Source organism: Ahaetulla prasina, chromosome 4 (genome assembly GCF_028640845.1).
Source record: "Ahaetulla prasina isolate Xishuangbanna chromosome 4, ASM2864084v1, whole genome shotgun sequence".
In the NCBI taxonomy this organism is placed as follows: Eukaryota; Metazoa; Chordata; class Lepidosauria; order Squamata; family Colubridae; genus Ahaetulla; species Ahaetulla prasina.
Window position 1 is genome coordinate 56,420,197 of NC_080542.1, and position 20,448 is coordinate 56,440,644.

The 20,448-nt window shown below is 36.0% G+C and overlaps 1 protein-coding gene across 7 annotated transcripts in view; it reads left to right on the top strand.

Annotated features, from left to right (window-relative positions):
* The window catches only part of UBA6 (ubiquitin like modifier activating enzyme 6), a 95,007-nt gene extending 78,246 nt beyond the window's left edge, over nt 1-16,761 (top strand). For all 7 annotated transcript variants that reach the window (XM_058181208.1, XM_058181207.1, XM_058181209.1 and 4 more), the window contains 8 exons: nt 984-1,053; nt 3,290-3,361; nt 6,218-6,335; nt 7,932-8,125; nt 8,279-8,406; nt 9,273-9,360; nt 9,617-9,711; nt 14,697-16,761. In XM_058181208.1, coding sequence (XP_058037191.1) covers nt 984-1,053; nt 3,290-3,361; nt 6,218-6,335; nt 7,932-8,125; nt 8,279-8,406; nt 9,273-9,360; nt 9,617-9,711; nt 14,697-14,832 — 901 coding nt within the window. In that variant the 3' untranslated portion in view covers nt 14,833-16,761. The remainder of the gene's footprint in view (nt 1-983; nt 1,054-3,289; nt 3,362-6,217; nt 6,336-7,931; nt 8,126-8,278; nt 8,407-9,272; nt 9,361-9,616; nt 9,712-14,696) is intronic.
* The last annotated feature ends 3,687 nt before the right edge of the window (nt 16,762-20,448 follow it).

A 20,448-nucleotide genomic window follows, 5' to 3' on the forward strand; every position in this document is an offset into this window, starting at 1 on the left:
GTAATAAAGCCTTCTGATTTACACATGTGTTAGTGAATTGCCTTTTTTTTTTTTTTTGGGCTATACTTGTTTGGTGTCATCTCTGAATGCATCATTCAGTAACTTTTAGAACATATATTTTTACATATGCCAATCACATGAAAGTGTTAATTTTAGAAATATTTCAATGAAAATTTATGTCTAAATTTGGTTTGCGTTTGTGTCAAAATGACGATTTAAATTCTAGATCCAAGATACTGTTTCCTGATACTTCCAACTCTCCAAACATCTCATTGCTTCAAGGACTTGCTCTGTATTTTGTCATATGACCATTGGAAAAAGTGCACCTTTTGTTTCCAAATCCTATCAAGATATGGAAATTCCAAATCATTTATTTGGTTTTCTACAGCCAGTAACAATTAACTTTGGGATGATAATCCTTATTTTTGCTTTATTTAATAGAGGTGGCGTAGCATCCTGAATACTTGCTTTGGCATAATAGTACTTTATAATCATTTCAAGTTTCTAAATATAAATTAATGGACTGAAAGGGAGAAGCAAAGACAAAGATTGGAGGGCTGGTTGGAAGGATAACAAGGAGGGATAACAAATAAAGAAAATTTATACCAAAGATAAATTTCTTGTTGTTTACAAATGTTAGAAAAACATTGCCTCTAAGTATTCAACATCCTTTCTCCAGAACATTATAATTGGAGACCTTTGTGTGTGAAATAATACCTATGATTCAAAAATAAGTCCCACAAATTATATTTCTAGATATACATTGTGACTTTCTGCAGACGTTTGAAGGGCTGCCTTGTCTTTAGGGAGGTCTCAGTTGATTCTGAACATTCTCTCAGAACATTCTGCTATGTTTAGGAGCATCAATTATTTTCTACAAAGGAATCTGATTTGACTTGAGGTTTAGTTAAATGTAGTTTGCTGTAAATTTGATTGGAGAAGCTTTTTGTTTTTATTTAATACAATCTCTTCTTTTCCTTTAGGCACTACAGTTTCATACTGAGTACAGCAAAACTGTTTGCAACAATTTATTGTATCTCTTTTACAGAAAAGGTAAACCTTCAAATAGCTGATGCATTACTTGTATTTGCACTACAAGTAGTCCTTGAGAAACAACATGCCATTTAACAACAATTTAAAGTTACGACCAACACCCCAAAACTATATATGACCCTATTTCAAAGTTACAACAGCTCCAGTGGCACTGTGATCATTCACCCTTTTGACAGACCACTGGCATGCTGCAGTGCTTCCCACTTCTCTTCCTCCCCCCATCCTGTCAGACTTGCAATTCTGGGGCATCTCCCCAAGGCTCCCCATGCCTCCTGGAAGCAGTTGTCATTTTGGGGGCTCTGATAATTCCTTGCTAAAATGACAGCTGTTTTCAAAGCTTTCTGTGCCAATCAGCTGACCCCAGTAAACTGGCCAGCAGGAAGCTGTGAATATCTCCTGCCTTTGGAAAGCCAGACCTTGCATAAAAAGCAATTTCAAGATAAACTTCCCAAAACCTTTCCCTTATTTAGCCCTCTTTTTCCCCAGAAAGCCACATTTCAATGATGATGATGATGATGATGATGATGATCATCATCATCATCATCATCATCATCATCATCATCATCTGGGAAGGCAGACTTATTGCTCTCCCCATTACACCTATTAGTTGCTAAAATTAAACTCCCTCTCTTCTCCAATCTCTATTCCTTTTAAAAACTTACCTTGATTCCATGCTGAAGAGTAGAGGAATCAAGCAACAAGGAGAGAAAATCTTTCTTCAGCTTTTTCTCTAGAACTGGAAGAAAAAAATCATCTCCAAAATTACTTGACTAGAGACTTGTGCCACAAAATGGAGGATGTCGTTGAAGCTTTAGCTGTCCATCTGACTGTTCTTAGAGCCCAACTAAGACTGAATGACTGGACTATAGGCTGCCTTCCTCTGACAGGCAGATGCAGACTTGAAGCTTGCAAACACCCAGCAGCCTACATTTTGTTGAATAATTTTTGGAGATTATATTCAAGGGAAAAAGTTGCAGAAATGTTTTATATCTTTGCTTCCTTTATTCCTCTACTCTTCAGCTTGGAGGTAAAATATTTAAAAAAGGATAGAGATTGGAAAGCAGAGAGGGAATTTAGTTTTAGCACCTAATTTTGGGGGAATCGTCTCCCAGCTTTTTTTATTATTGAAACGTGGTTTTCTGAGGGAAGAATGGGATTAAACAAGGGAAAATTTTTAGGAAGCTATTCCTGAAGCTGCCTTTTATTGCAAGGGCTGGCTTCCCAAAACCAGGCAAGAGGCAGAAGAGCTTTGCAATCTTCTGCTGGCCAGCTGATTGGAACAGAAAGCTCTGAAAGGATAGGTAACTTACACATTTTTGTCCCAAAACACAGGGCATCTTGGTAGGAGGAAGGGCAAGGACAGAATTAGGAAAGACAGGAGCACCCAGTATTTTTCTTCCCCATTGTTTTTCCCTGGCAAGACAGTTATATGTGCTGCAGGCCTGCTTGCATGGTGGAGAAGGCCTAGAGAAGCCTGAAGCAGGCAGGCTTGTGCCTGCTAGGCCTCCCAGGATCTCCCCACTAGGCCTCAGGAAATGCACTGGGAAGAGCAGGGAGAGCTGGTCGTTACTTGAGGCAGCTCATTTAACATTGTCCCAGTCTTCAACCCTAATGGACAGTCTCTATTAGGGTCATACCTCTAGGACTACCTGTAGTCTGTTTTTGTTAGTTTTTCAGAATAATTTTAAAAGTCAGGAAATGGGGGGGAAACCTTTTAAACTCAGTGTTTGGCTGGATTTAAAGGAGTAAGAATTCTCATAACAGATATTTTACATAAATCTGAGTTGAATATTCTCCCTCTTCATTTTATCTGAATTATGCTTCCTGATACTCTGCTTTCCAGGTTTTTTTTTCTTGCAATATATTTATTCTTATCAATTATATTCTAATTTTTCACACACACATACACACACATACACACACACAAACACATTGAGTTTATTTCCATTCTGTAATATTAAAATACCTGTTAACAAAAGGCAATAAGCAACTTTGCAATTTAAATCATATAATTTTATACGTGTGAAAGAAATATTGTCTAGGAAACACTGTCAGTGATATTTTGATAAACACAGACTCATGAAATCTGCTCTAACAAATACATTGCAAATGTATTTATAAATTATTTTGCTATATGATTTCCTTGTTTTGGAGTGGAGTGAGAAGTGAAATAACTTTGAAGAGTGCCTGTTTCATGCAGTTAATAATTATTGGGATTTTTTTTAACAAAATATAGGATGTATCACAAGACACTATTTTCAAGATAATTTCTGGGTTAAAGATTCAGGAGTTTCGACCTTCTAACAAAGTAAGTTCAGCTGTTGAATAATGTGTATCTTCTTTTTGTCTTTTTTTGTGATTATTGCCTAGGATAGTGGATGGATGGATGGAGATAGACAGATAGATACCATGTTTCCCTGAAAATAAGACCTATCCCAAAATAAGACGTATCTAGATTTTTACATGTGCCTAATATAAGCCGCATCCCCAAAATAAGCCCCAGTTTAGACACTCACCCCCCCCCACTCTCCCACCATCTGGTTGTACGAGGTGGAATGAGGTGCATGCGTAAAAATCAAGCTAGGGCAGGGGTAGGGGGTGAAGCTGCCCCAGGTGCCCTGCACCTGCTTACCTTAGAATTGCTGCAGCCAGGCCTCCCCCACTCGTATACCTATCGCACTGCTGCCTGACTTCTTTGACTGCTTGCAGCTGCTCTCAGACACACTGGTGGTGCTACTTGTGGCATGAGGCCGTGTGGCACATTGCACTGGTGCCACCATTCATGCTCACAATGGTGAAATCTGTCACAGAGCCTTCTGCCGTGAGCGGCAGCATCAGCATGGCAAGCCACACAGCGTCCGACTGTGAGTGGCTGCAAGCGGCTGAAGAAGTCTGGTAGCGACACAACAGGTGTTGGTGCATGGGAGGCCTGGCTGCAATTGTCCTAAGGTAAGTGGGTAAGACATCCTTCAAAAATAAGACCTAGTGCTTATTTTGGGGCCCAGAAGAAAATACGACCAGGCCTTAATTTGGGGGAAATGTGGTAGACACCAAAACTTAGAATGCAAGACAGCATTCTAAGTATGGAAGAAGGATGAGTGCGTGGATAGCAGGGTGCAAGTCTAAGATGGTGGGGTGGATGGCATACTGGGAGTGCAGGCCAGACATTACAGTGGGCATATAGGAAAGCCAGAGAATGAATGATGTGGCATGAGCACAGGAAGGCTGGGATATGGGCAGAGTGGTAGCATGTGAATGCAAAAAAGGCTAAGGGTACTTACCAGAATGACTCAGAACATTCCTTATTATCTTCCCCATTGACTTTACTTGTAGGAAGCCTGCAGAGAAGGTTGTAAATGGTAATCATATATCCATGGACATTGCAAACATTATAAGTGTGAGTCACTAGCCAGAAACTAAATCACGGTCACATGACTGCGGCGATACTGTGAGGGCCGCAACTTGCTGACAAATCTTATTGTGAGCCACCCATAGTTATTAAGTTAGGCAGCCATATAAGTTAAATACATACATACTTGTATATATATTTAAAATAAACTGGTTATATTTCTTTAGCCAAAAATGTTAATGCATAATTCCTTCTTGATTGATATAATAATGTTGTTTTCAAATGTTCTTTTAAGTTCATACGTTGTGCCACTTTCCACATTTATAAAAGTCACAGTTCAGGCACTTCTCAACTTTTTAACTGTTCAGCTTAATAAAGGGACTTACGACCGGGGTTCAAAGTAATGGCTGTTGGTGTATCCCTGTGGTTACATGATTGCGATCTGGGCTTCTGGCAACCCATCTGCACTTAAAACAAATTGACAAGTTCTCTGCGATTATTTGATCAATATTTTCAATCTTCCCTGCTGGCTTCCTCAAAGTCAGTAAGGATACCGCCAGAGTAGCTAGCAATCCACTGCTGCAGGAATTCTTCTGGTTCTTGAGGGCTGGATGAATAAAGGTTCCATACAACCCATTTTAGGACAGACATTTTCAGCCAGCCTTATTGAAAGCTAAAGGGTTGCCTGCTGGATTGATTTTGCCCTGATGCAGAAATGGCATCCGTCCTCCAAGTAGCCCTACTGTTAAGCAAAGATGCTGATTTAAAATGTCTATGACCAAAGCCAAGAGGCATTTTAGCCACTGCCTAGAGTCACCTATATATGAGTTAGGCAGCTATATAAATTTGTTTAATAAATAAAATAACTAAAAAGCGTCCTAGGCTAAAATCCCTTTTTTGATTTTGTCATGGACTTTTCCAGCCAGCATCCCTCTGTCAAGCAACCCTGTCATTTTCAAAGACTTGCTGAAAAAAGCTTTTCCACCTTTTAGAAAGATAGTATGAAATGGATTTCAAACCAGAGGTTTTTTCGTGGATTGGTAGGGGTATGGTTTCGCATGCTGCAGCCCGGTGCTGCTCCACACACCTGCCCCTGGACTAATGTACAGTAGGGAAGAGAGTCAGTTGTCTGTTCCAGAGAATGACAGCTCTGATTCCGAAGAGCAGAGCCTTCTTTCTCTAGGACAGACAGCCGGTTCCCCTCACCATCCTGTGCTAGACTAGGAAGCTCATGTGTGGGGAGAGGAACTGGCTGTTTTTGACAGAAAAAGGAAACTTGAATCCTGAAGTTCTCTCTGGCAAGCAGCATTTTGCTCTCATAGTAATTTGATGAAAAAGATCCCTAATGGAGGGACGTCTTCATTCAGCTTCACTGAGAGCAAAATTACTGCCAGAAGGAGAGACTCCGCCTCTTTGGCAAGCAGTATTTTGTTCTCCAAGAGGCTAGGTAAACACTGGTTCTCCATATGGAGGGGAGGTGTCTGCCCTCTTTTTTAGCAGGTAGATCTCTCACTCCATTTGCAGGCTCCATTAAGATCATAAGTAGAGAATTACCATATATCTGAGTCTTCCCTAAAGCTTGAGTCATAATGTTGGTACTTGGGTTTTAGGCATAATCTACCAGTCTGCTGCTTTCATAATCTTTCCAGTCTAAGCGTGTTTGGTGTCAATCCCAAAATGTGTTACTTTAAATTGTACTGCAATGAAAAATAGTATTTTTTCCTAATGCTTTATTTTTATATTTTATAATAAGCACTTTTTCTCAATTAATTTAAATAAAACATTTGTTGAACTATTTATTTTTAATGTTTATAGGTTGTACAAACAGATGAAGCAGTACGGAAACCAGATCCTATTCCTGTAAGCAGTGAGGATGAAAGAAATGCTCTTCTTCAGTTGGAAAGTGCCATCTTGGCCAACAAAGCTACAAAAAGTTAGTATCAATTATTAGAATATAGAAAACTGACTTTTAATCAGATTGATCCACTCAATATATGTATATATTAAAAACAGTTATACCCTGTTTCCCCCCAAAATAAGACATCCCCTGATAATAAGCCTAATCGGGCTTTTGAGCGCATGACAATAAGGCCAAGCGCTTATTTCAGGGTTCAAAAAAATATAAGATAGGGTCTTATTTTCAAGGAAACCCGGTATAAAATTTACATCGATACATCAAGCAATTGATAAATATATAGAAAAAAGAAAGAGCCACAATGGATAGGAACAGAGAGAGCAAAAGATATTCAGAAAAAGGGATTTTATATGATATTTGAATGCCAGATCAGACGGGATTTGACTTCAGATATGGCACACAATTTGGCTTCTTTCAATAATTTTCTGGAGGGCAAACTCTTACTAAGAAACCTAGCACACCTTTAGTACTTTAAAGTTAATTATTAGTACTGTGGCAGGTGAAAGACTTCTGTTTTCCATAAAATCAGCATTGATTAGTAGTCTGGTTAAGCTCTTTCAAGGTTTGTAAGGCACTTCAAATAGATTTGCTTTTATTGATTGATCAATTAATCTTATTGCTATATATAATGCTTTATTATATGCTTTTGTTCAAATATGGCTGCCTCAAGAACGAAGCACAGACAGTGATGTGCTGGAGACAGATCGTACTGGCTCAGAAGGAGGGGTGGGATTCAGCGAACCGGATGCTAATTTTACTTCTGGTTCGCCAAACCAATAGTTGCAAGGATTGGCTTGCCCCGCTCCTCCCAGGACTCTCCATGGAGTCTGAGTAGGCCATGCCCACTATGGCCACACCCATCCAGCAATTGGGCAGAGAACTGGTTGCTAAAATTTTTGAATCCCACCCCTGCTCACAAAAGCTGATTTATAAAACTAGGAATTTTGCCAGCTGGTAGAGGGTTGAGCTCAGGTACAATGACTAGCATGCTAGTAAGTCATACTGTGGCTAATGGCTTGGTGTGATGGCACCAATGGAGCTGACGAAATTGGTTCTTAAACATTTACCAGCACATACTATGACATACGGTTGTCGCAATCATGAAATATGAATGATGCACTCTATAAGAAAATCAAAACAGAATACTCTTTCAAACTGTTTGAAAGCTGTTTTTCAACAGTTAAGCAAGCTAAATTTTTATGACTATATTATGTTCTGCTAAATGTGTATTTTTGGTTTTTTAAGACTTCAAAATGCTAAGTTTATAACTATTCTACATTAATGAAAAAGTGGCTCTGTATAGAAAAATAGATATGTCACCTCTTGATGTGGCCGATCCTGCAATTTTGTTTATAGAGTTCTTCTTTCTATAAGTACCCTGTTTTTAAAATATGGTTAATTCCAATCTATTCCTTTTTGTGGAAAGATACCTTCAATTTATTAAATTGTCTCCTTATTCCAGAAGGAGGTTTCTGCAGCTGATTAATATTTCTAATAATTTCCCATTTTATGGCTTTTTAAATATATTAGTATAAACAAAATTTTCCTTAAGGAAAATTAAAATAAATATTTAAAATAATTATGAATTAATAAAGAAATTTGGTTTCTGATTAGGTGATTTACAGATGAAGGAACTTAACTTTGAAAAGGATGATGACAGTAATGGCCACATAGACTTTATTACAGCAGCTTCCAATTTGCGTGCCAAAATGTATAACATTGAACCTGCAGATAGATTGAAAACAAAACGTATAGCTGGAAAAATTATCCCTGCTATTGCAACTTCTACAGCAGCTGTATCTGGCTTGGTGAGTAAGACTGCATTTTTATTCAAATACAAAAATACACAAGTTTATAGTTTATTTATGTATGTTGCACACATCTAGTGTTATTTTAGTTGTATTTTAGATGAAATATGTCAGGTTTCCCTGGTTTTATATTCCTTGCTTTTTCTTCTCTAGGTTGCTTTGGAATTGATCAAAGTAGTGGGTCTCTGCCCATTTCAAGCATATAAGAACTGTTTTTTCAACTTGGCCATTCCAATAATTGTCTTTACAGAAACAGCTGCAGTTAGAAAAACAGAAATAAGGTAAATTAAGATATTAAAAGTATATATTTTGAATATGCAATTTTTCAATGAACTCTCTGTATACATTGTATTAACATTGTATATAACTAAAAAAAAGTTTATCAGCAAAGTTAATTTTTTAGAATATCACCTGCTGCCAGACAGGAAATACAAAGCGTATACAATAATATTTTGTTCTAATTTTGGGGAAAAAACAACATTTCCTAAAATGTCCCATTAGAAAATTCCCACCAAGTTGTGTTCTGATAGGGTAGAACTCTAAAAATTCCAAACATTCTGTATTTCATATGGAACAAAGATCTAGGTGTTCGTAGTGTTACATTGCAGGTCACGATGAAAATTTGGATGAAAAGAAATCCCAAGGTAGGAGGCATAGGGAGATATTTTTGTTAGACAGTGAAAAGATCCATTACCAAACCAACTATCAGAGAAGTGCTATTTAAGTCAATTCCAAGAAATTAATTTACAAAAATGTCTGAAACAGGCTCCTCACTATTCATGTAAAGTTAAAATGAGGGAGTTGCCATATTCTGTTACTATAACTGTTCTAATAAATCTACACTCACTCTGTCTGTTTCTGTCTCTCTCTCAGTCTCTCTCCACCTACCTAACTACCCACCCATCTACCCACCCATTCATCTACTTACCTACCTATCATAGCTGCCCATCCAGTCAATGGCTTTGGGGGGCTAATTCAATTTGACTTTGGCTTCGCAAACTTACTATCAACATTCAACAAATGAAACTATTTTTTCCTTTAATGTGCAACTTGAAAGGTCTACCGTAATATCAGTTTGGCAATTTTTTATTCCTCAGCACTATTTTAGGGATTTACAAAAATGCTTTTCATTCTTACTTTGTAACAGAAATGGAATATCTTTCACAATCTGGGATAGATGGACTATTCATGGAAAAGATGATTTCACACTGTTGGACTTCATAAATACTGTCAAAGTAAGGTTGTTTTTTTAAATAAAATATGTATAGAAATAATTGAGAGACCTGTTAATGTTCTGATAGATTTCATTAAAAGCTTTACTGTCTTTTAAGTTATTAGCTATCATCAGCTGAAGTTTTTGTTTTATAATATGTTTACTAAAGAAACAAAGATTATATAAAATAGATAAAAATGATCACACTGAATTGTTTTTTCCCCCTTTGTTTCTGCTCCATTTTTATGTGATACAGTTGAATTTTTTTAATCTTACAGGAAAAATATGGAATTGAACCAATCATGGTTGTCCAGGGAGTCAAAATGTTGTATGTACCTGTAATGCCTGGCCACGTTAAAAGATTAAAGCTGACGTAAGTTTTCACTGGGCATAACCCAAAAATTAATGGGGACTTTGAGTTTCTACCAAAAAATTCTGTTTTACTCTGGTCATGTTGGCAGATTTCTTTTTTAAACAGGTTGGTATGCTGTGTATTTTCTAGGGAACAATAGCATTTTTGTTGTTTGGATTACTTCTCTTAAATATTAAGAGAAGTCAGTCTTCTTCTGTTCCAACATTGCTTAACATCAAACATTAGAATCTTATAAGATTTGAAATACCATATTTTTGGAGTATAAGATGCACCTTTTTCCCCCCAAAAGAGGGTGAAAATCTGGGTGCGTCTTATACTCCGAACGTAGCCCCAGCCAGCCCCACAGAGGTTTCGGAGGCTGAAAGAAGCTTCAGAAAAGAATTCCCCAAATAGAGCTTCAGAAAAGAAGCTCCCAAACAGAGCTTCAGAGGCTTTTTTTCTGAAGTTCTGTTTTGGAGGCTTTCAGAGGGAGAAAAAAAAAAAGCAAGGCACAAAGCTCACAACCATGGAACCTGTTGCTAAAATTCACCTCTGGGAACAGCTGATTGGGGGTATTCCGGGAGATCAATCCACCTGCCAATCAGCTTTTTTCTTATTTTCCTCCCCAAAAACAAAGGTGCGTCTTATATTCCGGTGCGTCTTATACTCCGAAAAATACAGTAGTCTGATTTTCATTTCCTTTTTTTGAATGGGTGGGAAAAAAATTACTTTAGAAGAAAAAAACACCTGAAGAAGTTCTAGTGCTTAACTGCAATGTCAATGAGAAGAAAAAAGTTCCAGACTCTTTTCAGATTCTGTGATTATTTTTTCAAGAATTGTTGGGATAATTCATAACTGATACATGGTTTATGTTTTCCAGAAGTTCAGTACATTCATTATGGTGAGAATGCTATTTGATTATCTGTAAAGTTAGCTGATTTCAACCCTCATTTACATAAAGTCTATCTGTTAGACTTAATTTATATATATAAAAGCAAAAACCACTCATGCCATAATCACGAAATCTCCAGTAAAGCCTACAAACTTGAAATTTGCTACGTATGTTCCTCTTGGCTTTTAGGTGCTCACTAAGAAAGGATTTTTTGAAATGACCATCAGAGCATTAGTATTTCTTATATTATGATTAACACGCTCTCATGCTAAAGAGTTCTACTCCCCTTCCTTACCTGAAAAGAAATATGTTCCAAATGCAAAACACAAGCAGAAGAGAGGAGTTTCACTTTCAGTTTTACTTTCACAGCAGGAAGCAGCTTTAATACAGAACATTTGAGCTAAGTCACAGCCAGGCTCTTTCCTGTCTCCTTGCTCACACAGCAAATACTCTTTCACTTTCCAAACAGCCCTCTGATGCTAAGGAATTTTACTCCCCCTCCCTACCTGAAAAGAAATCTGTTCCAAATGCAAAACACAAACAAAGGAGAGGAGTTTCACTTTCAGTTTTACTTTCACAACACCAACCAGGGGATAGGATAGGGGAGGCTTCTGTGGGGCAAGGCTGAGGGAGAGAAGGGGATAGGATAGGGGAGCCTTCTGTAGGGCAAGCTTGAGAGAGAGAAGGGGAAAGGAGAGGCTACTCCTCTTAACTACTCATTAATTTTCAAGCTGTAAGGGTCGATTTATCAAGCCTGATCACATAATTTTGTAGCGAAGCATGGGTATCCAGCTAGTCAACACATATGTTTAAGTTTCTAGAGATACTAAAGTGACATGGAAATGCAGTGCTTCTCATTTACATTAAATCAGTAAAACATGATTAGTAGCAGGGTGAGGAGAATTTTGTTTTTAATTTTGTTGTACAAGGTACATCCCTTGAATACTCATACAACTGTTTTATACTATCTGCTTTGAGTTCACTTGGCTGATTCCTTACAGGTAGTCCTCGACTTACAATCACAATTGAGCCCAAAATTTATGTTGCTAAGTGAAACAGTTAAGTGAGTTTTGCCCCATTTTACAGCCTTTCTTGCCACAGTTGTTAAGTTGAATCACTCCAGTTGTTAAGTTAGTAATGGCTGTTAAGTGAATCTGGCTTCCCCATTGAGTTTGCTTGTCAGAAGATCGCAAAAGAGGATCACATGACCCAGAGCCACAGCAACCTTCATGAATATGAATTAGTTGCCAAGTGTCTGAATTTTGATCATATAACCATCGGGATGCTGCGAAAGTCATAAGTGTGAAAAACGGGCGTAAATAACTTTTTTCAAAGCCATTATAATTTCAAATGGTCACTAAATAAACTGTTGTAAGTCGAGGACTACCTGTAAGTTTCCAAGGTAAGGTTTGCATTAGTACATTGTTCTCGTGAACTGGTAGAACATTTATTTTTTGAATTCTTTCAGGAGGATTTTTTTTTTCTGGATCAGAATGAGAAAGATTCAGTGTTAATTGACTTTACTATTTTTGTATGTAATTTTTAAATAACAATTTGTATTATAATAATAAAATCTAATAGAAATTAAATAGAAATTAAAATAGACAGGAGTGAAAATGCAAAGAAATGATAGAAAAAAGAAAAAGATAAAATAATATAGTAAAGAAAAATAAAACAAATATGTAAATGCATGATTTTCAACGTTATTCACAACAAACATAAACAAATTTAATAACTCTTTACAGTCTCTAAATTTGCAATCATTTTCCTCCTTATTCTGTATCCTATCACTTATAAATAAACAAATCCATAAAACATAATCTTTTCAAACCTGGCATTAGGAGAAGGTACAAAAAAGTTAGCCAGAAGTAACAATATACCTTATTTTCACCCTAATCAAATTCACAAATTTTATGTTCTTTCCTTTTACCTCCTTACTTTATTCAAATATTGAATTCTTCATTTTTTCTTCGTCCCATTGTATAGAGTTCTACAAGGTTTTACAAACCTTTTTTGTAAATCCAGTAGGAAAATAATTATCTAGGTCATTCTCTTAGCTTGTCATTCCTTTTAAATTTTAAAACCTCAGCCAGTTTCTTTTGTAAGTCCAGTGAAACATTGTTTTCTAAATAATTCTTTTGGCCTGTCAATTGTAACCCAACTTTCGATACCAAGCTGTCCTGCAGTCTCCTCGATGGAACAGCCATCCAAAGCACATATCTCATATCATTTCCTTATAAAGAGAGGGTGCAATGATGATCTGTGAATGTCAGTTCCACTTACACCAAGCTGTCTTCAGTTGGCAATTTCTACCTTTTCCCAAATTGCTGTCAGGACAACTATTCTAGAAAGCTCAGTTTCAGATAGATATCACCTTTAAATATGCCTTTTTAGGGTATCTCCTTCCACCATAAAAACAAATACCACACTTTTAGCTTTTTATGATAAGACTGTTCAGTGGATGAATGTACATTGTTAAGCAGAGAACATGGTATTAGTATTACTGGGAGATATAAAATTATTGTTCTACCACAGGACTGTATTCTGTCAATATCTTATTTTGTAACTGAAAAATAATGTGACATATTGCATAGACACTCAAATTTTCTTTTATACTATTTTTAAGATGTGAATGGAGAGAAGAATTCTATTTTATATAAGGCTGGATTGATAACTGTGTTTATGAAGATACGTTTATTTCTAAAATAGGGCAGGTGCTTTTCTTCTATATAGCCAAGTACAGGTATTCAACTTACCATAATTGAGCCCAAAATTTTTGTTGCTAAGTGGGACATCTGTTAATTGAGTTTTGTCCCATTGTACAACTTTTCTTGCCACAGTTGTTAAATGAATCCCTGCAGTTGTTAAGTTAGTAACACAGCTATTAAGTGAATTTGGCTTGCCCACTGATTTTACTTGTCAGAAGATCGCAAAATCCCATGGCCTTGGGACACTATAACTGTCATAAATATGAGTCAGTTACCAAGTGTCACGTGCAAAATGGTCATAAATCAATTTTTTGAGAGCCATTATAATTGATCAATCCCTAAATGAATTGTTGTAAGCCGAGGATTATCTGCACATATTTTTGATTTGTGTAATCCTTGCTCACTGGGAATAATCCATTTGGATTTTTTTTCTTTAAAAGTAGGAAAGAAGTAATCATTAATAGGTGTATTCTAGAAACATGAAATATAAATAAATAAAAAATTATGGATCAGATAGAAAACATTTTCTTGTTTAGGCAAGCTATTTAGATTTTAACCTTGTAGTTTTTTTATGTTGTCTTTACTTTCTAGTTTCTAGTTTGTGGTTTTGTTTTGGGATTTTTTAAAAATGTGTTTGTGGATGTTATGCTTGAATATTGTTTAATAATCTGTGTAAGATGCTAAGAGTCTTTAGGGCAGAGAGAAAATATGAAAAAAGAAGTAGTACATACAGGGGCCTGGCAAAGGAAATGAGGGCAGGGGACGTTAAAGGATTAGAAGGTAGAGTTTGAAGCTATCTTTTTTGCTCATCTCTCACATCCTAAATCATACCATTTTATCAGGAGCTGAAATCCATAGCAAGCGGAATCACTAAGTTGTTAAAATAGTAACATAGTTGTTAAGTGAATCTTTCTCATTGACTTTGCTTGTGATCACATGACTCCGAGGCAGTGTGACTATTATAAATACATGCTAGTTGCTAAGTGTCCAAATTTTGATCACATGACCATTGAGATTTTGCAACAGCCATAAATGTGAGAAACGGTCATAAGTCACTTTGTTCAGTGGCATTGTAAGTTTGAACTGTCACTAAACCAATGGTTGCAAGTTGATGACTATTTGAAACTACCTTTTCTTATAAAAAAGCAAAATTATTCTGGAAAGTTAGAATCCCTACCTCAGAGAAGTCAATAAACAAAAGTTGATAGAAAAGATTAAGAATGCCCCCTAACTATTGTACAATCATAGCATGTTTTTATTAACACATTTCAGATTGATTATGATTATGTCCTTAAAAGGTTCATATTAATCTACAGAAGTTATGTCTTGAATTAGTCTTCTCATTCTTCAAGAAACTTGCTTGTGATATATTTGTTACTTTTTAACTTTTCAATCATATCTCATAGGATGCAAAAACTTGTGAAGCCAGTGGTGAATAAGAAATATGTGGACCTCACAGTATCATTTGCTCCTGAAATAGATGGTGAAGAAGACTTGCCAGGACCACCAGTTAGATATTATTTTGCCCATGAAAATAACTGAGAGAAGTCTACTGTTTACAACTTAGTAGGTCATATGAATTGAGCGTGGCACCATCTCCTTTTTATAAATGGTACTATATACAAAGCCTTAATTCAGAATTGAACACTGGAAGATGGTGAGCTCTTCTGAGAAGTCCTACAGCAAAATAACTTGTAACATTGTAAGGAAATTTGAAGCTTGCTGGAAAATATTGCTGTTTTTTGTGGAAAAATAACTTATTGTTATCTTCAAAAAGATCTGAAAGGCAAATACAAAATCTGCACTGAAAACAGGAGTTGAGCATTATGTGAGGTGGCAATCAAGACTGGAGAAACTGTACCACGTTCCAAATAATTTTTTTCCTGCTGTTTTTCGCCACTGCATCGTAATCCTGAACCCATCTATGTTATAATGTTCCATTGCATATTGATCCTGTTTTCGTTGTATAAAATGCAATTTTTAATATAATATAGGATAAGTTTTAGATAGGAAAAATTAAAGTGGTAATGTTGGTTTACTTTATACTTACACCAGAAGTAGAACATCCAAAGGAACATTATGTGAAAAATTGCAGATGATTTGTATTTATTTCCTAAATATTTGATTCTGATAGGTTCTTTACATATTGCTGTAAAGAACTGTATATAAAAAGACTGATTTGATCCTATTTGAAAAGACAATTAACATGCTTTTAATGGAAATATATTATATTTTAGAGAACTTTGAAATTTGAATTTAGCTGATAGTCACATTATCCATTACTGGGCACTTGTTTTAAACCTCATTCAGTCCTAAACAAAGAAAGTGGGGTTCACTTTTTCATAATAATAAAAGGAACATATAGATGCATACCACTAGTCATTGATTACTTTCCTACAGACTCTAATTCTTAGTGTATTATTATTGAACTACTGAGCTTGGTTAGGAAAAAACACTTAATGGGATAATTGATAGAAAAATATGCTTTTAGTGCAAAAAAAAGTAAGCCTTGCTAAACCATTTATTGTGGTTGGACCCACAAGCAGCAACCCACTGTTATATAATTAGGAGTGATTCAGATTTAATATATCCAGTTGTTGAACTGTTTTATTGCAATCTCTGGCCAAGGAGTTTATTATTTTTATGTAAGTCCCCTAGGTTTGAAAGTTTTATATTGTTGCTATCACTTAACATGGAACTTGCAATGCTTAAGATGAAAATCAATAGGCTTAAACATACTAGAAATGTAAGTGATTATCTCCTTTGGCCACTTTTTAATGTGGTGATTCTGTAAAGTATTTGGATATAAGCATGTTTCAGCTATAATGAGTCTGATTGCAAACAGTTTAGACATGTAAAGTTAAACATTAAGTTTATTAGCAGAGACAAGAAAAATTAAGTTCAGTACTCTGCAATCAAGGTAGCTTCCAGAATGTGTGTTTCAATCCCTGAAAACCTTGCAATAGTCATATTAGGTAGGAAATTCAGGGAATAGAAATCTTCACATCTGGAGACCACCCACAATAAAAAAAACAGGTTTGGCTTTGTATGAAAAAGTAGTGTTACAGAAGCATAATTCATTCTTGTTTTATGTATGTAGCCTGAATAAATTGTTGCCCATTATATATTGTTCCACCACTGCCTTTATCGTCATTGTGTAGATTATGATAGCAACTTGTTCCTTGTTTCAGTAGACACTTAACACACCACATATTAATTATTCTGTGAGCTGAATTCATAGCAAACTTACTCCAACATTTGGGAGTTACTTTTAACATACAAAACTCTTCAGTTTTTAAATTGTATTTTGCCAAATAAATACTTGCTGTTTTTTAGTTTTTTAGAACTAGTTTTGGAGAAAGAAAATTACTATGTACTCAGAAAGATTTTAAAATTAGGAGACAGCAAAACAAGATTTCATGCATGAAGTTATAATAAGCAATGTATTAAACAATTTAATTTTGTGTTTTATTTAACAATCTGGATGTGATTATGTCTTGTGCTTTCTTTCTATTTTTCTTTGGGGTTACTAATTAGCAATCAGAAGTAGCAACAAGACTGTATTTGCATATGCAAAACTGCATTTGATGTCATACATCAGCCAGCTTGAAATTGAGGACTCTTTCCTTGCAAGTCTTTCTTGCAGATATTACTTTATAGAAAAATACAAAAAAGGGCCATCATCAACACAAAAATCTCCATACCTGTGGTGCAGCTACTTAATCAATCTTGAAGGTTATTTTGCTCACCCAGGTAATCTCAAATAGGGCTATCAATTTAAAAGAAAAATATGTATAATTATATTATCCTCCCATAGTTTGCATTATTTCTGAATTGATTTCAATACATTTTGAATAATTATTTTTATTTGTGTATACAAAATAAAATGTATAGCATAAGCAGTTACAAAAACTGCTTTTTGTCTTTCGTATTAAATAATTTGAAAAGGTAACATCAAAATGTGCATAACTTTGTCAGTATTTTGGGACATGTTGTAATATGAAAATATAATTGATGGTTTACAGTGAGAACCAGGCATGTAATTTTATTGAAATAGATAAAAACATCCACTGTCATCAGGGGCCTAGTGTTTAGTGTTCCATCACAGTACTGTTTACATTAGAATAGTAGCAGTAACAGAATAATTTATGCTTCCTGCATCCTACTTAGACTTGAACTCTCATTACCAGAAGACTAAGAATTCTGTAAATATCTATTGATCATAAAGTCATGGAGGTCTATAGCATGGCACTATTGATGACCTCTTGATGAATGTTTGTAGTTCTTTTGGAATGTATTTCTGTATTTCTGTTCCAAGATACTTTGCTACCTAGAGCAAAGAAAAATACCATGTGTCCATACACATTAACACTGACAATGCTCTCCACCATGCTTAAGACAGCAGAGAAATTAAAATGTTTCCACAGCTGCTGTTTACCTAACATCTGTTAACTAAGGTGAATGTCTCACTGCAAAATGTAGGACAGGCACCGAAAGCTTCAGTGAAGAAATTGTTGCATGGTAAGAGTTAAACAGCATGACCATGTCCAAAAATGGTATACAAAATGGTAATATTGCAAGTGTTTCCAATTTCAAGTCTCCATCGTTTCCCCACATGATGTAATTATACAGCCCCAATCCTACAAGTTACATCCATTTATTTAGTGACCATTCAAAGTTCCCCAGACCATAGCACTGAAAAAAATAATTTATGACCGTTTTTCACACTTGTGACCATTTCAGCATTCCCATGATCACATGATCAAAATTTGGGTGCTTAGCAATTGTCATGTATTTATAACAGTTGCGCTATCATGATAATCATTTGTAACCTTCCCAACTGGCTTGCGACAGGCAAAGTCACTGGATGAAGCCAGATTTGTTTAACAACTGCATGATTCACTTAATAACCACAAAGATTCGTTTAACAATTGGGAAAAAAAGGTCTTAAAATGGGGCAGAACCCACTTAACTCTTGCTTAGCAAGGAAAATTTTGGGCTCAATTGTCATAAATCAAGGACTACCTGTATTCTCAAAGTGTCTGAGGAAACTAATACACTCTGGTTAATGCTTCTTAAGAGATGTAAGGGCAAATGAATATTAATAAAGGAAACAGCTACATAGTTTCTTGTACCAGTTCTATCTTATTTGAACTCATATTTGTATCCTGAAACAAAAAAAATCAAACAAAGGGACCTTTTGGTTTTCTTAATAGTCTCAGTATTGGCTGTTTTGAATTGAGGCTGGCTTATTCCTGTAAAGAGAACCCACCACCCTAGGAATCTCTTAAAAATAAAAACATTTTCCAAAGACAATCACCCAGGAAACAAACAGAAAAATCCCCATTAAAATAAAACACAAGCTTTTCCTGTCTCTGTTTAACTGCTAAGACAGGTGCCAATCAACCTTAAGGAAACTGATTCATTCATAAAACTGGATCCCCATTAAAATATTGTGTAGCAGATCGATCTCTGAGAGATGAAAAACAATTAACATGAGACTGAAATTGATCACCCAAGGTAAGGATGCATTAGGAACACCTATATCTTCATACATCTTTTTGGCCTATTCGCACAACAAAGAGAACATTATAACTCCAATTTAGATATTTCTGTCAAAACATCCTCACGAATACATCAAAATGCTAGGAACAAAGGACTTAAAAGCACATAAAAATCGATTAGTTCACCACTCCAATTTGCCACCTGCCCCATACCTTTTCTTCACCTGCCACTTCTCTTCCACCTTGGAATAAGAAATGGACTGGAATCAACTCAACATTCTAACCATAGAGAGGAAACATTTGATACTTGGCTTCTGCCTCGGGAATGTGGGAGGTGTAGGTAAAAAAACTTCTAACCTGCAAAATAGATGGTTCTTACTCCTTGCATATTCTTGCATATTCTTTCGCTTGTTTCTCACCCATGTACCCATTTTGAAACCCCTTATTAGGAAGCAACACATTTAGAAAACTTTCCTAAGAAGGAAGAAATTCCATGAGAAAATAATCTTGTCTTCCCTTTCTGTTTAAGAGCCACTTTTATTGCCTGGGGAAAAAAGGCCATCTCCATTCAGAAAATATGATATACCCTTAGTTCATTAAGATGGCGTTATAGTGTATCCGAAAGCCAGGGAGGCAATAAACCCAAAGCATTTTGAATTGAGGTGCTTAGATCGCAGATAGGTGGAGATCAGTGGTGAAATGTAAAATTTGTTATTACCGGTTCTGGTAACGTGACTTGGTGGGCATGGCCATTTTTTTTTAACTTTTAAAAGCATTTTTTTCTACAACCTCTAAGGCTGAAGAGGTTGTAAAAAATGCTTTTAAAAAGCTCTGACGGTCCCAGCTAAGTTGCCTGATCGTCAGAGACTTTTGTTTTCTTTTAAAAGCATTTTTTTTGCCTTTGAAAGAAAAAAAAGCCTCTGATAATCAGGCAACTCAGCTGGGATCATCAGCCATGCCCACCAGTGAAGCCACGCCCACACAACTGGTAGGAAAATTTTTTAGATTTCACTCCTGCTTGACTCCCTCTTCTTTGTGGCAGCCCCTGAGATATTGGAACACTGCTATCATGCCTCCCCTACTCGTCCTTATTATTAAACTAGACATAACCAGTTCCTGCAATCGTTCTTCATATGTTCTAGCCTCCAGTCCCCTAATCATCTTTGTTGCTCTTCTCTCTTTTTAGAGTCTCAACATCTTTTTTACATCGTGGCAACCAAAACTGAATGCAGTATTCCAAGTATGGCCTTACCAAGGCATTATAAAGTGGTATTAACACTTCATGGGATCTTGAGTCTATCCCTCTGTTTATGCAGCCTGATAGGTCTATAGTTTCCTGGATCTATTTTTTCCCCTTTTTTGAAGATAGGAACTACATCAGCTCTTTTCCAGTCCTCTGGCAGTTCCCCGGTGTTCCAGGATCTTTGAAAGATATAGTTCAGTAGTTCTGAGATCCTATCTGCCAGTTCCTTTAGAACCTTGGGGTGTAATCCATCCAGTCCTGGTGATTTGAACTTGTCTAGGGTAGACAGTTGTTCACTTACCATTTTCTTCCCTATTTTATGTTATGTTCCTAATCTGTTTTTTATGGTGCTGTTTTTGATATGGTAGATTGGACTGTTTTTTCCCTTTGTGTAAAGACATGCAAAAAACG